This window comes from Entelurus aequoreus, linkage group LG11 (assembly GCF_033978785.1).
Source record: "Entelurus aequoreus isolate RoL-2023_Sb linkage group LG11, RoL_Eaeq_v1.1, whole genome shotgun sequence".
In the NCBI taxonomy this organism is placed as follows: Eukaryota; Metazoa; Chordata; class Actinopteri; order Syngnathiformes; family Syngnathidae; genus Entelurus; species Entelurus aequoreus.
The window spans coordinates 26,283,482-26,300,874 of record NC_084741.1 but is presented as its reverse complement, the minus strand read 5'-3'; the positions used below and the strand labels follow the sequence as shown (position 1 = coordinate 26,300,874).

General features: G+C 42.5%; 1 protein-coding gene across 6 annotated transcripts in view; it reads left to right on the top strand.

Annotated features, from left to right (window-relative positions):
* The window catches only part of adam22 (ADAM metallopeptidase domain 22), a 191,877-nt gene that overhangs the window by 77,017 nt on the left and 97,467 nt on the right, over positions 1 to 17,393 (top strand). For all 6 annotated transcript variants that reach the window (XR_009827742.1, XM_062062763.1, XM_062062764.1 and 3 more), the window contains exon 5: positions 6,135 to 6,217. Coding sequence is in view for 5 of the 6 variants with exons in the window: in XM_062062763.1 (XP_061918747.1) it covers positions 6,135 to 6,217 (83 nt within the window). In the remaining variant the exon portion in view is untranslated. The remainder of the gene's footprint in view (positions 1 to 6,134; positions 6,218 to 17,393) is intronic.

The window sequence follows — 17,393 nt, the reverse complement described above, 5'->3', positions numbered from 1 at the left end:
TTTAATGGGTGAGTGGAACACACACATGAGTGAATGCATGTGCCAGAGGTAAATTTCACTGAATTCATTTTCAAAAAACCTCTTGATCATTACAGGTGTTTTTTCCTGTGACATAAAATATCCCTTTAATGCTGGAAACATCTGCAGCAGCCTCTCGATTCCAGGGAATAATGACAGCCATCGTGTCTTGCTGTGGGAAAGGAGCTTTCTGTATTCAACATCTACAAAGTCACAGTACTCCTTCAAACTCTCAGTGCGCACAGTGTAAATGTGGCAGATTTTGAACATGATATTCTTAATTTCAATATCAAGTGTGTCTGCACCATGATGGACACAATTGTTCATTATGTGTGCTGGGCAACCCACACCGATCAGCGTCTTATTCTGGAGCAGCTTCTTCAAATTTGCATACACATTCTGGGGCGCTATAACACTGTTGACAATCGCCTCTGTTTTGATGCGTGCACTTGAAAACTTTTTTGCCGTGTCTGAGTCTGGGAATGCTTTTTTCAGCAAAGCACTGGTGCAATCCATCGACCTGTAACTGTTATGGTGTTTGATTGTGTGGAATACTTAAACACCCTCTGCTGCGTTTACAACATCTTCTCCTTTTCCAGGTCGCACAAAGTACTCTGTCAATTTAGCAGACGAGCTCTCGCCCTGCACAGCTGTTTTGTGCTTTTTAGTGTCAATATGGGCTTGTAGATCTTTAGCCCCTTTATTTGCCACAGATACGTACGTTCCTGCTTTGCACACGGTGCATTCTGCTTCCCATGTGTCACGGCCAGGACGAAAACACAAATACTTTTCCCGCAAATCATCCGTGAAATTGCATTTACGTTTCGGCATGTTTGTCTGTCTCTTGTCTGCCGGGAGGTTATCGGGAGAGGCGCTGAATACCGGGAGTCTTCCGCTAAAAACGGGAGGGTTGGCAAGTATGGTCTCTTCAGTCACTAGCTCTCTCGCGCTGTGTCTCTGCACCTCCCTCACAAATGTTTGTGCGTGCGCACACCTTCAGTTTGTTTTGTTTAACCCCGTTGTAGTTGGACTAAGGGAGGTGACGGCTCAGACACCAGAGGGCAGTATATACAAAGATTTATTATGTAGGCAGCTCCTTCATTACAGGCAAGTGTGCCGATTACGGTAAATGATTGCAGCTGGTGGCAGCTGCAGGGCGGAGACGCGCGCCCCTGGATGTGTGCCGCGGCCGTGGGCGTGTCCCGAGGTGCGTTCGTCAGGACGAACAGATGAGGGCGCATTGGAATGCGCCCTGGCCGTGACAAACCCCTTCGTAACTTAACCCTGGACGTACATTGAAAATACACGCAACCCTAATTCAAAATGCCGGACATATGAGGCAAATAGGAAACCCCGCCCGGACACCCCCGCAAAAGAGGACATGTCCGGGGAAAAGAGGACGTATGGTCAGCCTACCTTAGCTTCTAGTATTCCTGTGCTAAGTAAGTTTTTGCTTTAGCTTCTCGTGCGAACGGCACGCCTTCCTTTTGTTTCGTTCCTGTCTGTTGTAATGTGTATGATTTATGACAAATAAATCATCTCCTACCTGCACGCTTTCGTCCGGAGCCGTCAGTTTTGAGTCCCGGGAACTAACCGCAGCACGCTGCACCCCACCGTGACAAATGACTGAGCTACGTGACGTCATTTCTTGTGATGTCACACGGGGCATTTCTTGTCGGGACGGGAGTCGTTCCCAGGTATTCGAATAAAGAACCAACTCTTTTTCTTTACTATAGTGGTCTCGATAACGGGTACCGGTTCTCAAAAAGGGATTGGAGTCCGAGGACTCGGTTCTTTTCTTATCGAACAACCGGGAAAACCGGTTTCGAGCATCATCCCTATACATCACACGTCTACACTCCATGTAAAAGTGCAAGTATATAAGTAATCTTACCGTGGGTTTGGACTTTGTGGAGTATTTTATGTATTTCTATCTACTTCTAATTTGCCTGTAGGCAGTTACCATTAATAATTAGCGGGAGGTGCGACAGGTCTACATTGCGCGTGCAAGTGCCAGAGTGTGAATGAGTTTACTGGGGACCTTAATCTTAATTTTATAGTTTATTGTGTGTGGTCTTTTTCATTTTTATGACACTAAGTCATGGTTATCATTAATAACTGACAGGAAGCGAGATCACATAGGCCTACACTACATGTGCGAGTATATGAGCAATCTTTGACTTTGTTGAATATTCCGAGGCATTCTATTTGCTTTTGTTTTTTAAGTTGCGCCATTATTAATAACTAGCAGGAAGAGCGATTTCAATAATTTTGTATACATTGGTGAGTATACAAGCAATCTTTGTGGAATATTTAGATTTTTTCTAATTATTTGTATTCAGTGATGGGTAGTAGCAAGCTACATGTAGCTAAGCTACGAAGCTTAACTATGACGTCATTAATTTACAATCATGCTGGCACCACGACTTTGAAGTGTCCAGGGAGCCGATCTATGGTAAATGGTAAATGGGTTATACTTGTATAGCGCTTTTCTACCTTCAAGGTACTCAAAGCGCTTTGACACTATTTCCACATTCACCCATTCACACACACATTCACACACTGATGGCGGGAGCTGCCATGCAAGGCCCTAACCACGACCCATCAGGAGCAAGGGTGAAGTGTGTCTTGCTCAAGGACACAACGTACATGACTAGGTTGGTAGAAGCTCGGGATCTCCGTACAGAAGGAATGAACCTCCATTTATTCCAATGACTAGCTTTTTTTTTTGCTGGTCACATATTTTACGTGGAAAACACTGTAACCTGTGTGTACAAAGACTTTATGAATGAGAACCAGGAACAGTGTACTAAACTTGATAAGAGAAACCACAATATCAAACCAAAATTGACTTTCTTTGTTGTGTGTGCATTCATTTGAGCTCCTCCAGGATGACAGCGCGTTGTGCCTTCACCGTGTGTTCCTTTTTGTTTTTACCTCTTTGAGAGTTGATATTAAATCATGTTCCTACCTCACGCTTTCGTCCGGAGTCGTCCGTTTGCATCTGGGAGGAACGACCCCGCAGTAAGCTGCAACCCCACACGTGACAATATTGGCAGGGACTGGAAAACACTGTCTGTCTTATACGCTGATGCACAGCATCCCAAACATGCTCAATAGGTGACATGTCCTGTGAGTATGCTGGCCATGCAAGAACTGGGATGTTTTTAGCTTCCAGGAATTGTGTACAGATCCTTGCATTGTCATGCTGCGGCATGAGGTGATGGTCTAGGTGAATGGCACAACAATGGGCCTCAGAAACTCGTCACTGTATCTCTGTGCATTCAGAATGCTATCAAAAAAATTATTGTCCATAACATATGCCTGCCCATACCGTGACCCCACCCCCACCATGGGCCACTTGATTTCCAACATTGACATCAGCAAACCGCTCTCCCACACAACGCCAAACGCTGTCTGTCATCTGCCCTTAACAGTGAAAACCGGGATTCATCCGTGAAGAGAACACCTCTCCAACGTTCCAGATGCCATCTTATGTGAGCATTTGCCCACGCAAGTCGATCACGACGACAAACTGCAGTCAGGTCAAGACCCCGATGAGGACAACGAGCATGCAGATGAGCTTCCCTGACACAGTTTCTCACTGTTTGTGCAGAAATTATTTGGTTATGCAAACCAATAGTTGCAGCAGCTGTCCGGTGGCTGGTCTCAGACGATCATTGAGGTGCACCTGCTAAATGTGGAGGTCCTGGGCTGGTGTGGTTACACGTAGGGCTGGGCGATATATCGAATAGACTCGATACATCACGGGTTTGTCTTTTCTTTAGAAAATGACTATATCGTGATATTTGAGTATACGTTCTCATGCAGTTGCTTTTAGCTGCGGGCATTACACTACAGGCTATTCTCAGTCTTTCTTGTCTCTCCTTCTCACAAGACATAAAACTACCGCACCTTCTTACATACGTCACATACTGTCGCGCGTGCAACATCATACGCCCTCTCGGAGCAGAGAGGTAGCTGCATGGTAACGTTAGCTGTGATGCTAGCGGTGCGGTGCGAGGGGTAATACGAGAGAAAGAAGGTGCGAATCTGGTAACAAATGAAGGAAGAATTAATTCTCAAGAAAAACAGCAGGGGGTCCATCGTCTGGCGGTGGTTTGGCTTCAAGCGGGAAGATGTTGAACAAGTACAAACGTTTGTATGTGGCAAAAGCGTTGCCACAAAAAGTAACACCACTGCTTATTTGTAGCATCAGAGTGCTTGAAACTCCGCATGTCAACATCTCCGTTCCGGTGCCACTCCCACAAAATGCCCAAGCAACCATTTCCAGATCAACACCGTATGAAAAAAATTTGTCAAAAACAGAAGGAGATAACGTCCGCAGTAACCAACCACATAGCGAAGGACATACACTATTTGATTTCCTATTATGCAGCTAATTTTTATTTGACAGTTATTGAAATATCTTGTGTGACATCATGCACAAAAGTGCACTTTATTCGTTTTAAACTATTGTAGTGGCGTTCTGTACAAAAACTGCACTTTAATTTAGTATTGTTTTGATATGTCATCTTAGTGACATCATGCACAAAAATGTACTAATAGCTTGTTTTAAAATGTCTCTGACAATCTTGCACTTTCTGTTTTGGAAATTACATTAATGTTTGTGCCACTGCTTAATAACTGTTTAATAAATACAGTTTTGGTAAATTGACTTAGTTGTGGTTTCCCTCTCTGCATGAAAGTTTAAAATGAGCATATATTAATGCACTATGAACAAGAATGTTTTAATGTAGACACATAGAATCATCATACTGCTGTGATTATATGCATCAAGTGTTCATTCAAGGCTAAGGCAAAATATCGAGATATATATCGTGTATCGTGACATGGCCTAAAAATATCGAGATATTAATAAAAGGCCATATCGCCCAGCCCTAGTTACATGTGATCTGCCGTACTGCCAAATTCTCTGAAATGCCTTTTAGAGACAGCTTATGGTAGAGAAATGAACGTTCAATTCACAGGCAACAGCACTGGTGGACATTCCTGCAGTCAGCATGCCGACTGCACGCTCCCTCAAAACTTGCAACATTTGTGGCTTTGTGCTGTGTGATAAAACAGCACATTTCAGAGTGGCCTTTTATTCTAGGCAGCTTCAAGCACACCTGTGCAATGATCATGCTGTTTAATCAGCATCTTGATATGCCACACCTGTGAGGTGGGATGGGAATAAATGCTCACTAACACAGATTTAGACAGATTTGTGAACAATATATGATTTATATTTCTGAAACTTCTTCACCTCCCGTAAAGCGGCTGTTTGCAACTTGCTGAAGTTTCTATTTTTCAAACCCAAAAATATAACAATAACACATATCTTATATTACCAGTAGTGGTTTAAAAGAGCATATATATTTTTTTCAAAACTATATTTTTCACAATAAATACTTATATTTTTAAAAAAATTGCTCATTGGTTCGAGGAAATTAGTCTGCCGTTCATGGTTTGTCACTCACCGCTGTTTCGTACACGCGTACACACCTGGAGCGCGTGTAAAATCACAAAAACAGTCCCAGAGAAACAACTAACAATTTGCAGTCCTGTTGTTGTTATGGTAGAATACACTGTACATGCTAGTTAATGTTAGCTAACTAGATTACTATCATTAGCTAACAACAAACAAAGCTAATGTATGTGTGTTATGTGGGGTGTGGTTCCGTGCTCAAAGCCGGGACAGGGCGGGGTATAATACTGCAGTTTGGACACTTGCATAGAAGAATCCAGTGTGTTGCAGTTATGTCCCCTGTTTGGAAGTGTGTAGGCGTCTGTGTGCAAAGTCATAAAATAAGCGGTGTGTCGCTATGCGTTACATCAGTGCGGCAATCGATCTTTCCCATAAAAGCCGAGTTTCCTCAGGGAGCCCAGCTTCCTGCCTAATGACTGTTAGGTAGCAAGGCAGATGCGAGGCCCTACGAGCACTTTAGACCACGTGCACATATTTGGGAAATAAACTTGTTTACGCCTGCAGAGATTGATAATAAAGAAGTTGTGCAGCGGAGTGATGACATACAATAGCTACATGTGCTATATCTTACTACATTCCAAGTGTGGGTGCTTCGTGTGTGTGACCCTAATATGTGTTTCAACAGGGAGGAGAGCATTGCTACTACCAGGGGAAAGTCAGAGATGTACCTCACTCCTTTGCGGCCCTCTCTACCTGCCATGGACTTCAGTAAGTACATCGAATACATGCTTGTACATCCTGTAGCCATTATATCAGTGTGACTGCATTCTCAGTTTTTTAAGGCGTTTCATGAAAATAAAGAGCAGAAAAGAAGTGTGAACAGGAAAGAGTAGACATGCTGCTTCATTCATTAATAGGCTTCAGTCTGCAGTACATTCATGGTCATGGTGTGATTCATTAGTGTGTCAGCATCTTGTGTGTTCTTATGAGGGTTTATATCCTACATTTGTACCTTTTCACACTTACTGTATGGATTCAACTTAAGAGTGCCCCAAGGTAAGAGTTTTGAGATAAGAGCTGTCGATCAGCTAATTCTTATGCAAGCAACAATTAGTTATTGACAGTTTGAAAATATCAACACAATGTTAAACTTGTTCATTATTCGCTTTTAATAACATACAAGTGTTTAATCAAAACAAAGTCAATAGTACACAATAACTAAACATGAACATAAACAAAAAACACTATCTACTGCATGTTTAAAGGCCTACTGAAACCCACTACTACCGACAACGCAGTCTGATAGTTTATATATCAATGATGAAATCTTAACATTGCAACACATGTCAATACGGCCGGGTTAACTTATAAAGTGCAATTTTAAATTTCCCGCCACACTTCCGGTTGAAAACGTCTAGATATGATGACGTATGCGCGTGACGTAAACGGTTGATACGGAAGTATTGGTACCCCATTGAATACAATACAGTGGAGGCTGGTGACTTCCAGAATTGAGGAGGCCATTTTTTTCCGCTTGCTCACTTCACTCGCGATGGAATGTTCCCTGTTCTCTTATCTGTCTTTGTGCTGGCCAAAGGCATACTATTTGGAGTGTAAGCTACAGTCAGAAAGTTCTTGCTGATGCAATTCATTGTGCAGAGCTTAGCCTTGTGCCTTCCTGAAGAAATTACATTGCTGTAAGTCTATGAGCCTGCCTGATAATTAAGCTGAGAAATGACATTTGGATGTTATATAAACGCCAAGTGAACATGTGTAAAAGAAAGGAATTTTAATTATGTAGTTAAAAACAATTTTGTTTAGCTTACATTTTTCATTCTTCTACAGCTTCAACATGTAATCACCAATTTAATCAAGTTTAGCATATAAAAAAGATAAGATAACACTTTCTTTATCATATGTAGTTTTATTCAATATATTTAATATAAAATATGTAAAAATATGGTTCCAGTTGGCTTTATCTGCTGAGAAACACAGACAAAATGGAGTGTTATTACTACTGAGAACTAGTGGTGTAACACTGGTAGAGACATCTAATTAGTTCAACTCACATCTGGTTTAGCTGAGGGGCGGCATGCTCTCTCCTGGACTCCACTCCACAGGTTGGTGCTGGCTTGGTGCTGGCTTCATTTACTGAGAAATACTATAATAATCTCGCCGATTTCCGAGGTCGTTTTAAGCAAAAGTATTTGGCTATATGAGCTATAAACTTCACAGATGATAGCCAGGGGTGTTCTCTAAATTTCCTGAAAAGCACAAGTTGATAGGACACTCGTAGCCACTATGGCGAGTGTTTGTTTGACTGAAGTGGCTGGCGAATTCTCAAAATGGCTTCTGTGTTGATTAGGAAAGGAAAGGATTGATTCCAAATGAACCAGTAGCATGTGATTGGACGAACAAAATGTCAATCTTTCAGCCCTGGACACAATGCATGGTGAGGCCAGGCCTCCGTTGCCCACCCATTTTCAGTGATCTGGCCAATCACATATTGGCATGAAAAAGCATGCATTACATTGACTTCTATGAGAAGCTAATTTCCTAGGGGAGGCCTGGCCTCCCTTAATACAAACTGATAGGGAAATCTGGCCTGTTGCTTTACAATTGCAATATTGGGTTTTAGCCATGGGAACATTTAGATTTATGAACAAAACTAAAATAATATGAATATAAAAAATAAAAAATATGTTTTTTGTTAAAATAAATAAATAAAATAAATATATTTATTGTTTTTTTTTAATCTCTCTCTTCTCTCAAATTATTGGGGAGGCCAGGCCTCCTCCACCTCTATGGAGGAGCCTCCACTGATACAATACAAAAAAGCTCTGTTTTAATTTCAAAATTCCACAGTATTCTGGACATTTGTGTTGGTGAATCTTTTGCAATTTGTTTAATGAACAATGGAGACGGCAAAGAAGAAAGTTGTAGGTGGGATCGGTGTATTAGCGGCGGACTACAGCAACACAACCAGGAAGACAGAGATGGATAGCAGACGCGCTAGCCGCCGAACTCACCTTAACTTCCTCCGTCTCGCCGACCGCATCTGTGATCGGGTGAAGTCCTTCGTCGCACCGTCGATCGCTGGAACGCAGGTGAGCACGGGTGTTGATGAGCAGATGAGGGCTGGCTGGCGTAGGTGGATAGCTAATGTTTTTATCATAGCTCTGTGAGGTCCGGTTGCTAAGTTAGCTTCAATGGTGTCGTTAGCAACAGCATTGTTAACCTTTGCCAGGCTGGAAAGCATTAACCGTGTAGTTACATGTCCATGGTTTAATAGTATTGTTGATTTTCTGTCTATCCTTCCAGTCAGGGATTTATTTATTTTGTTTCTATATGCAGTTAAGCACGATGCTATCACGTTAGCTCCGTAGCTAAAGTGTTTCGTCGATGTATTGTCGTGGAGATAAAAGTCACTGTGAATGTCCATTTCGCGTTCTCGACTCTCATTTTCAAGAGGATATAGTATCCGAGGTGGTTTAAAATACAAATCCGTGATCCACAACAGAAAAAGGAGAGAGTGTGGAATCCAATGAACCCTTGTACCTAAGTTACGGTCAGAGCGAAAAAAGTACGTTCTGCACTGCACGCTAGTCCTTCACTTTCACGTTCCTCATCCACGAATCTTTCATCCTCGCTCAAATTAATGGGGTAATCGTCGCTTTCTCGGTCCGAATGTCTCTCGCTGCATTGTAAACAATAGGGAAATATGAGCAGTCGTCACGCTACTTCCGGTAGGGGCAAGGCTTTTTTTTAATCAGAGACCAAAAGTTGCGAAATTTATCGTCGTCGTTCTATACTAAATCCTTTCAGCAAAAATATGGCAATATCGCGAAATGATCAAGTATGACACATAGAATGGATCTGCTATCCCCGTTTAAATAATTTAAAAAAATTCCAGTAGGCCTTTAAATCCTTTGTTTGTTGCCCACAAAAATGTTTCCTCTGGTTTACAAACATTAGGAAAAACAATGATTTTGAGAAAATAAAAATATTGACGTAATCACTCAGTTATTGATCATATACTGATACTACCATTGGTATCAACACCACCAATTTATGGATCAATCCACCATACTCTTACGTTTTGTGTACTGACTGTGACAATGCTGACACACAAACAGTTGTTTTGTTATCTGCTCTCTTAACTATTATTAATCTATATACCAATTTCCTGTTAATAACTGCTCACTTCCTGTGGCAACGTGCCTCTATTTACACTTCTTGAACTTTACTAAGCACTTATTTCTTCTGTTGTTTCAAGCTGGTTTAGCGGTTGGCTTAGCTATTACCATGCCTGCTCCTTGCTTTTCTCGGTGTGTAACATGTTAAGCCTCACACTCCAGTGATAATAATACTTTGTAATGATACTAAATACTAAGAAATGCAGTTAATTTGCCGTAATGAAGGTGATTATCATTAGCTTAGAGCCGCGTCTCCCCACTGTGTATGCAGACACACAATTAGCTACTACTCTCTTGTGAGATGGAGGACTAAAAATAAATACTGTTATGGATTGGAGGAGGGAGTTGTGACGGCAATTCAAAAGTGTGTGTGTGAGGCTATGTGTGTGATTAGCTGTAGTGTTTTACCAAATGTTTAACAAGGAGAAGGAACAAGGCAGGAAGGCACTCCGTGAGCAGGCGGAGCTTGTTAGGGAGAATGGCGAGGCGTCAGAGGTCCGTCTCCAAGCGGAGGTCGAGGATAAAGGGAGGCAGTCGAGATCCAGGGGGGGTCCAAGGAAGTGAGACGCACACCTTGGATCCAAGACAACGGAAGGAAAACAGGGACATCAACAGAAGGTTATGTTCCGGCGAGGGATGGCAGGTTGTGCAGGCTTTTGAAGGCAGGTCAGATCATCAGCTCCAGGTGTGCCGATTGCCGGCGATTGATCGCAGCTGTTCGCTGCCGCTGGGCTGGGGCGTGCTTTGTGCGCTCTCGGAGCTGCGCTCGGTGCAGCGCACAGATGAATGCGCACTGACGCGTGCCTGGACCGTGACAAATACAGTGTCAACTACTGCTCGGTAAAATAATTGTTTTGATCAATTATGTATCTTTTTTTATTTTTCATTTTTAACCATATCGATTCACAAGGCATAATATTGATGATTTGTATGCAGCACCCCACCCACCCCACCCGCAGGGTGGGGGCCCTGTTGCCGGTGGGGCGGGGGCGGTCTTCCCGTCCGGTTGCGGGGGGTCTCCGGGCCCCTCGGGCGGGGCGTCCTGCCTTTCTGTCTGTGTGGGGTGTGGTCTCTCGCTGGCTTGGGGTCTGGCTGCCCCCTGTTTTTCCCGTGCCTTGTCCTCTGCCGGGTGTCTGTCTGCGGCCTGCTGCTGGCCCTTGTGGGCGGCACGGTGGGCCAGGCTCTGGAGTTCCTGTCGCTGTCCGGCTTGGCTGCGTGGGGGCGGTGGCCCCTGGTTCCCTGGGCACCACACCTACTGTTTGTGGGATGGGTTCTCGGGGAGGCTGGGGCCGTACTCTGGCTCCCGCACACACTGGGAGTCAAATGTATTGTACATGCAAATTCACATATACTCACACACATACATACAGACATACATAGGTACCTACGCTCCCACATACATATACAAATAAATACAGTACATATTTACACACTCAAAGTTCGTACATCCACACGCACATTCATTATACAAACATACTGTATACACATACTGTACATATACATTCACTGTAAAAACATACATATACACATACTGTACATATACATTCACTGTACAAACACACATATACACATACTACACATACATTCACTGTACAAACACACACATACATATACTGTACTTATACATTCACTGTACAAACACACATTTACACATACTGTACATATACATTCACTGTTCAAACACACATACTGTATACACATACTGTACATATACATTCGCTGTACACACATATACACATACTGTACATATACATTCACTGTACAAGCACACATACACATACTGTACATATACAAGTACATATGCACACATACACTCATGCACATAATCACGTTTCATCAAACATATATTAACGTTGTTGCCCTAGGGTAAACTGGGTATAACACATGGCACACTGACAAAGCTTAACCTATTGTTACTATAACAATCTACAAGGTTAAGGTTGCTTCTCTTTCTTCCCCTCCATTTTTCTGCATTCTTTCGTATCTCAAGTTATCATTACGTATATGTATTGTTGCATTTGAACAATTGTATTGTTGATAATAAAGGTAAAGTACTGGTATTGTTTATTATCAATAGCACTATTTCTATTGGTATTCATATTGCTCCATTTTTAGTGTAATAATGCTCATTGTCATTTCTGTTTTTTTTTTTTTTTAATTTTCGCTAACTGCTTATTTGCTATTACTTTTACCATCATATTTGTACATGTCGTATTTGCTGATGTTGCTCTGTTGTTGTTGTTGTTGTTGTGTTTGCTGTTGTTGTTTTTGTCTCTCTGTCTAATCCCCCTCTTGTCCCCACAATTCCCCCCTCTGTCTTCCTTTTTCTCTCTTTCTATCCCCTCCTGCTCCGGCCCGGCTGCACCAAATGATAATATAAATACATTTAATAAAGTCAAAATACAAGTAAGGCAACAAGAGAAGTATCCTACACTTCTCTTTTGTAAAGTAAATCTGAACAGCCGATATGGGCATCTACATCTGCTATATGATTTGCCCGAGAAGCTGGGCAGGACATTATAAAAAAAAAAAAAAAAAGGTGATGTATCAAATGTGTGGTATCTTTATGCCATATGTTTAACAACTCTATTATGAGGACATTTCTCTTTAGTGTGGACATCTTGTCTGGTCCACACAAGCAAAATGCTAAGATGAGATCATTTCACCCTTTTTAGTGTGTGTGTGTGTGTGTGTGTGTGTGTGTGTGTGTGTGTGTGTGTGTGTGTGTGTGTGTGTGTGTGTGTGTGTGTGTGTGTGTGTGTGTGTGTGTGTGTGTGTGTGTGTGTGTGTGTGTGTGTGTGTGTGTGTGTGTGGTGTAAAGCAGCGTCAGACAATAGTGAGTGTACTTCCCATAAGCTGCGTCAGGTATTTGCCATAATATACATCCTGTTCTCAACCCTTCTTTGTGTGTGTGTGTGTGTGTGTGTGTGTGTGTGTGTGTGTGTGTGTGTGTGTGTGTGTGTGTGTGTGTGTGTGTGTGTTGGTGTAAAGCAGCGTCAGACAATAGTGAGTGTACTTCCCATAAGCTGCGTCAGGTATTTGCCATAATATACATCCTGTTCTCAACCCTTCTTTGTGTGTGTGTGTATGTGTGTGTGTGTGTGTGTGTGTGTGTGTGTGTGTGTGTGTGTGTGTGTGTGTGTGCGTGTGCGCGCGCGCGCGTGCGTGTGATACACACCCTCACATAAACAGAAAAGTAAGCCTACACTGCAATATTAGCTCTTAACCGCACACAGAGCAATAATGCTCTTGGTTTCTTCTGTCACGTCAGATGAAGATTGTTCAGGCTCGTGTTCCATTTTAGTTGGATAGTTTTGATGCTGATAACACTTAATATGATAAACACACAGTGCGCAATAGTATTTGGCCACCACATGCTTTGATATTTTAAAGAACCTTTATTGCAGCATGTGTTTGTTGTCCTCAATGAAGCAGGAACCAACACAAATGTGGCGCTCTGTGAGGTTTTTTGTTTAAGTTTCTGCCTCTGCAGCATTGTAATCTAACTAAAACCCTAATTGCCTGTTCTCATTTTTTCACTCAATGTTTATACAGTGCCTCCTATTGGTTGTGGTCAAAATACAGTATTTTAGAAGACGTGCTGGAAAAATATACACAGGGGCGTACCACCAAATTCAGGGCCCCCATACGGAAGACTTCTGACGGGCCCCCCATCCTAACCCTAAACCCAATGTCATCGCCCCATACTTGGTGTGTTTATATGCACTAAAAAACTGTATTATTGTATTATTTATTGCATATATTTTTGGTTGAAACCAGCTTTTTAAAACACATGTATAAACCTTGATTAGGTTTTTGATTTTTTAAAGATGGGATCTAAAACATATCTAGATAACCCACCTGAATTGACTTGGTCATTATCAGGCTCGCCCTGTCTTTAAAAACGAGTGACACAACTGTTTCTAACTTTAATCAAGGGTCCTTGAACACACCACAGTTAGGTGCAATGACATGCAAAAGTGAAACTTATACAGTACATTACTTTCTCCTTAGCGGCCACAGATAAATGCATCTTATTTCTACCTTTCTTCTATGACCTTATCCTTGAATGCATACATGTGGGCTCTGATGACTTTATGACCTCTGTGTTGAGTGAAGTGTAGAATGTGTTGCTATCCAGGTGGAACCTACCATTTTGCATTATTGGAGTATAGGTAGTCTTAAACATTCTTAAAGGGGAACTGCACTTTTTGGGGGAAATTTGCCTATTGTTCACAATCATTATGAGAGTCAAGAACACACATGTCTTTTTTTTTAGGATTTTAAAGATGATAAAGAACTCTTTTTATAGGATTTTAAAGATGATAAAGAACGCTTGGAAGATGCGGCTAACGTTGTAGCCTTCAAAGCCCTCTAAAACAACTTCAAAACCCTCCATCAACGTTTTGTACACGCACTGCAAGTCTATATACTGTATATATAATGTAGTAACAGACATGTTCATAACAATATGTAATATGTACAATATTTACCGTATTTGGTCATTTTGGTCATTGCCGAAGTTGACCTTTTTCGTGCATTGATTTCGGTTTCCATAGCAGCGCACTTTCCGACTTCTGGCAAGAAATATGTTCCTACTTCCGGAAACAAACGCGGGTGTGTTTTCTAATCATGGCAGACTTTGTAATAGACAACAAAGATGACTATTTTTGAGGTCGGCGTGACTCGAAGCTGCAAATGTGGAACTTGGCGCCAAGCTATTTCGACATTAATGGAGTCCTTACCCCAAATAAACTGAGAAAAAAAGTCCCTGGCCAGATGGACCAAACACACAACTGTCAAACTACAGTGCATACGCTGTCTCGCTAACTGTGTACAAACAAAACATAACATGTAGGCTAATACTTAACAGATACTTTAATATGATTGTTCATGTTTTTCAGGCAGTACTGATTAGTGTCCTATTGCATTGTGTTGTGTACTACAAACTTTGTTCTGTATTTAGCTTTTTACGGCTAATACCGAAGCATGCCGATGTGTTAATACGCTTGAAAAATAGTTCCTTTGTGTTCGCTCTTACAATACAATAACATAAATGAAATATTGGTGAAGGTTTGTGAATGCACTGTAAAGTGATTGAAAGTTACAATTGATTGCTCCCATTAGCTGCATTGTTAGCCACCGAGGACGAGACGATTTTTACATTTTAACACACGCATACTTTGACGCCGCTGCATGTTCTACAGATATTCATTTGAATTGTATAAGTTTTATAACGCTCAATGAATAATGGACAATTGTGAACTTGTGTTCGTGCCAAACATTGTGGTGATTCAGCTGAACATCCTAAAGTTACAGTAAGTGTTTTGTATTTGTTTTCAAGTCAGTCCAACTTACTGGGTCAAACTTGGCTGTTTGATAACAGCGCCACCATGTGGTGTGTTTGTCAGAAAAATAGCCGTACAGGCGACAACATAGTGGGGCCATTCCACCACCATTTTTTTTTTCAACCCTAAATTTGATAAAACACATACTAAAAACAAAACTGCTCAAAATGTGATTTGGTTAATCTCATACAACTTTATTAAATTTTTTGCACAATGTTCCTCATTCCTCATTTAAATATCAGGAATATAACTAACAGGAGTAAGTGTTTAGCATAGAATTGGCAAATGCATGAAATATAGCCACATAGCATGTTGACACTAAGCATATTACAGTTATTCAACATTTATTTGTTTTATAATCATGTCCAAAAATAATTTTGGTAACATTAGACCCAATGTCAATGGAGTACTTGTATACACTTTTACATGATTAAATGTGTCATTGACATACGTGTATACACTTTTTACAGGGTTAAATGTGTCATTGAAGTACTTGTATACACTTTTACATGTTTAATGTGTCAATAAAGTACTTGCACACTTTTTTACAGGGTTAAATGTGTAATTAAAGTACTTATATACAATTTTACAGGGTTAAATGTGTCAATAACGTTGTTAACGAGCACACTTTTATTAGCATTGACTGCATCAAATAAGATGGATAATAAGATTTTAAAGAAGATAGTTTGCATGCACCTACAGTTGAGCTCATAGGACTAAATAGTACAATCCCTCAGATTAATCAGCAGTTAGTGTTGAGTGGGGGGTGGGGGGTTAGGGGCAAAAGCTTCACTGGGGTCTTCAGGTGGGCACCCTCCTTCACTGGTGTTTCGTTGATAGGCCCACGACACCTCCGGAGGGCTCAACGGCGACATCGGGCGTCCCAGGTGTGCCCCCCTCTGCCTTTACCCCTAGATGTCATTTAGCAGCCCAGTTTGGGTCCTTTCTCTTGAACCATATCCATCTGCTACTTTGTTCAGCAGCATCCGACAGCGATTTGACAGCCCGCCGGAAGGCCTGACCTCTCAATCCCTTTGAGGAGCTTGGTTGTGGACGTAGCAACGAAGCCTCTGCACCCGACTTCAACTGGAAGCACTCGGGCACGCCAGCCGCGCTGCTCTGCCTCGGCTGCTATGTCCTCATACCTCAGTTGTTTGCGCTCATATGCTTCACCAACTGCTGCTTCCCATGGTACAGTTAGTTCAACAATGAACACAGTCTTCTGGGAGGTTGACCACAAGACCAGGTCCGGCCTGAAGCTGGTTGTAATGATTTCAGGCGGGAAGATGAGTTTGTGGTCCAAGTCAACCTGCATTTTCCAGTCCCGGGCGGAGTCCAGAAGGGTTGCCTCCACTCTTGCAGATGGTTTTGGTGGGAGTTGTCCTGCTCTTACAAACTGAGTGGTGATTGAGTGACTAGGGATTAAGGGGGGGGAGGGAGGGCCTTGTTGTTATTTCTCCTTTCCTCCAGGGTGATCGCCAGCTGTCTCAAGACCTGGTTGTGCCTCCAGGTGTAGCGGCCTTGAGACAAACTGATTTTGCAGCCAGTGAGGATGTGACGGAGTGTTGCAGGGGTTTGACAGAGTGCACAAGAAGGATCTTCTCCAAACCATTGGTTTAAGTTCTTGGGTGTGGGAAGAACATCGTAGGTGGCTCTGATGATGAAGCTGATCTGGCTCCCTTCCATTTCCCAAAGATCCTTCCATGTGAGCTTACGATGCTCCAGGTTTTCCCAGCTAGTCCACTGTCCCTGTTTGGACTGTGCCACTGCTGTTGCACATCTGTCTGCCTCCTCTTGTTGTCGAACCTGATCAACCACTAGCTTTCTCCTCTGGGCTGATGTTGCCTTGTGCCATGTGGGTCGACTAGCCCCAAGACCAAACCCACCTCTTCCGTGCTGCACTTGTCCCACTATGTCTCCATGACTGAGAGCAGATTTGGGTTGTTGTACGGCCTCAGATGGGATCCATTTCCTCCCGGTTGTCAGTCTGGGAGCAACCGCTCGGATCACCTCATCTTGAGACTCAGTCAGTGTCATGCTCAGCCTCACCTTGGTGCATTTAAACTCCTCCGTGAGGCTAGAGATGGGCAGTTCCAGGGCACCATGACCATATAGGCCGATGTTACTGAGGCACCGTGGAAGGCCAAGCCACTTCTTGATGTATGCACTGACTGTTCTCTCCAGCTTCTCGACTTTGGACATGGGGATCTCATAGACCGTTAGTGGCCACATCAAACGGGGGAGCAATCCAAACTGTAGGCACCACTGTTTCAACTTGCCAGGAAGTAAGGTCTTGTCAATGCGGGCAAGGCCTTTGATGGTTTCTTCCCTCAGCTGATTGCTCTGGTCCGAGTCTTTGAGACTTGCGTTGTACAATCGCCCTAGACTCTTGACTGGCAG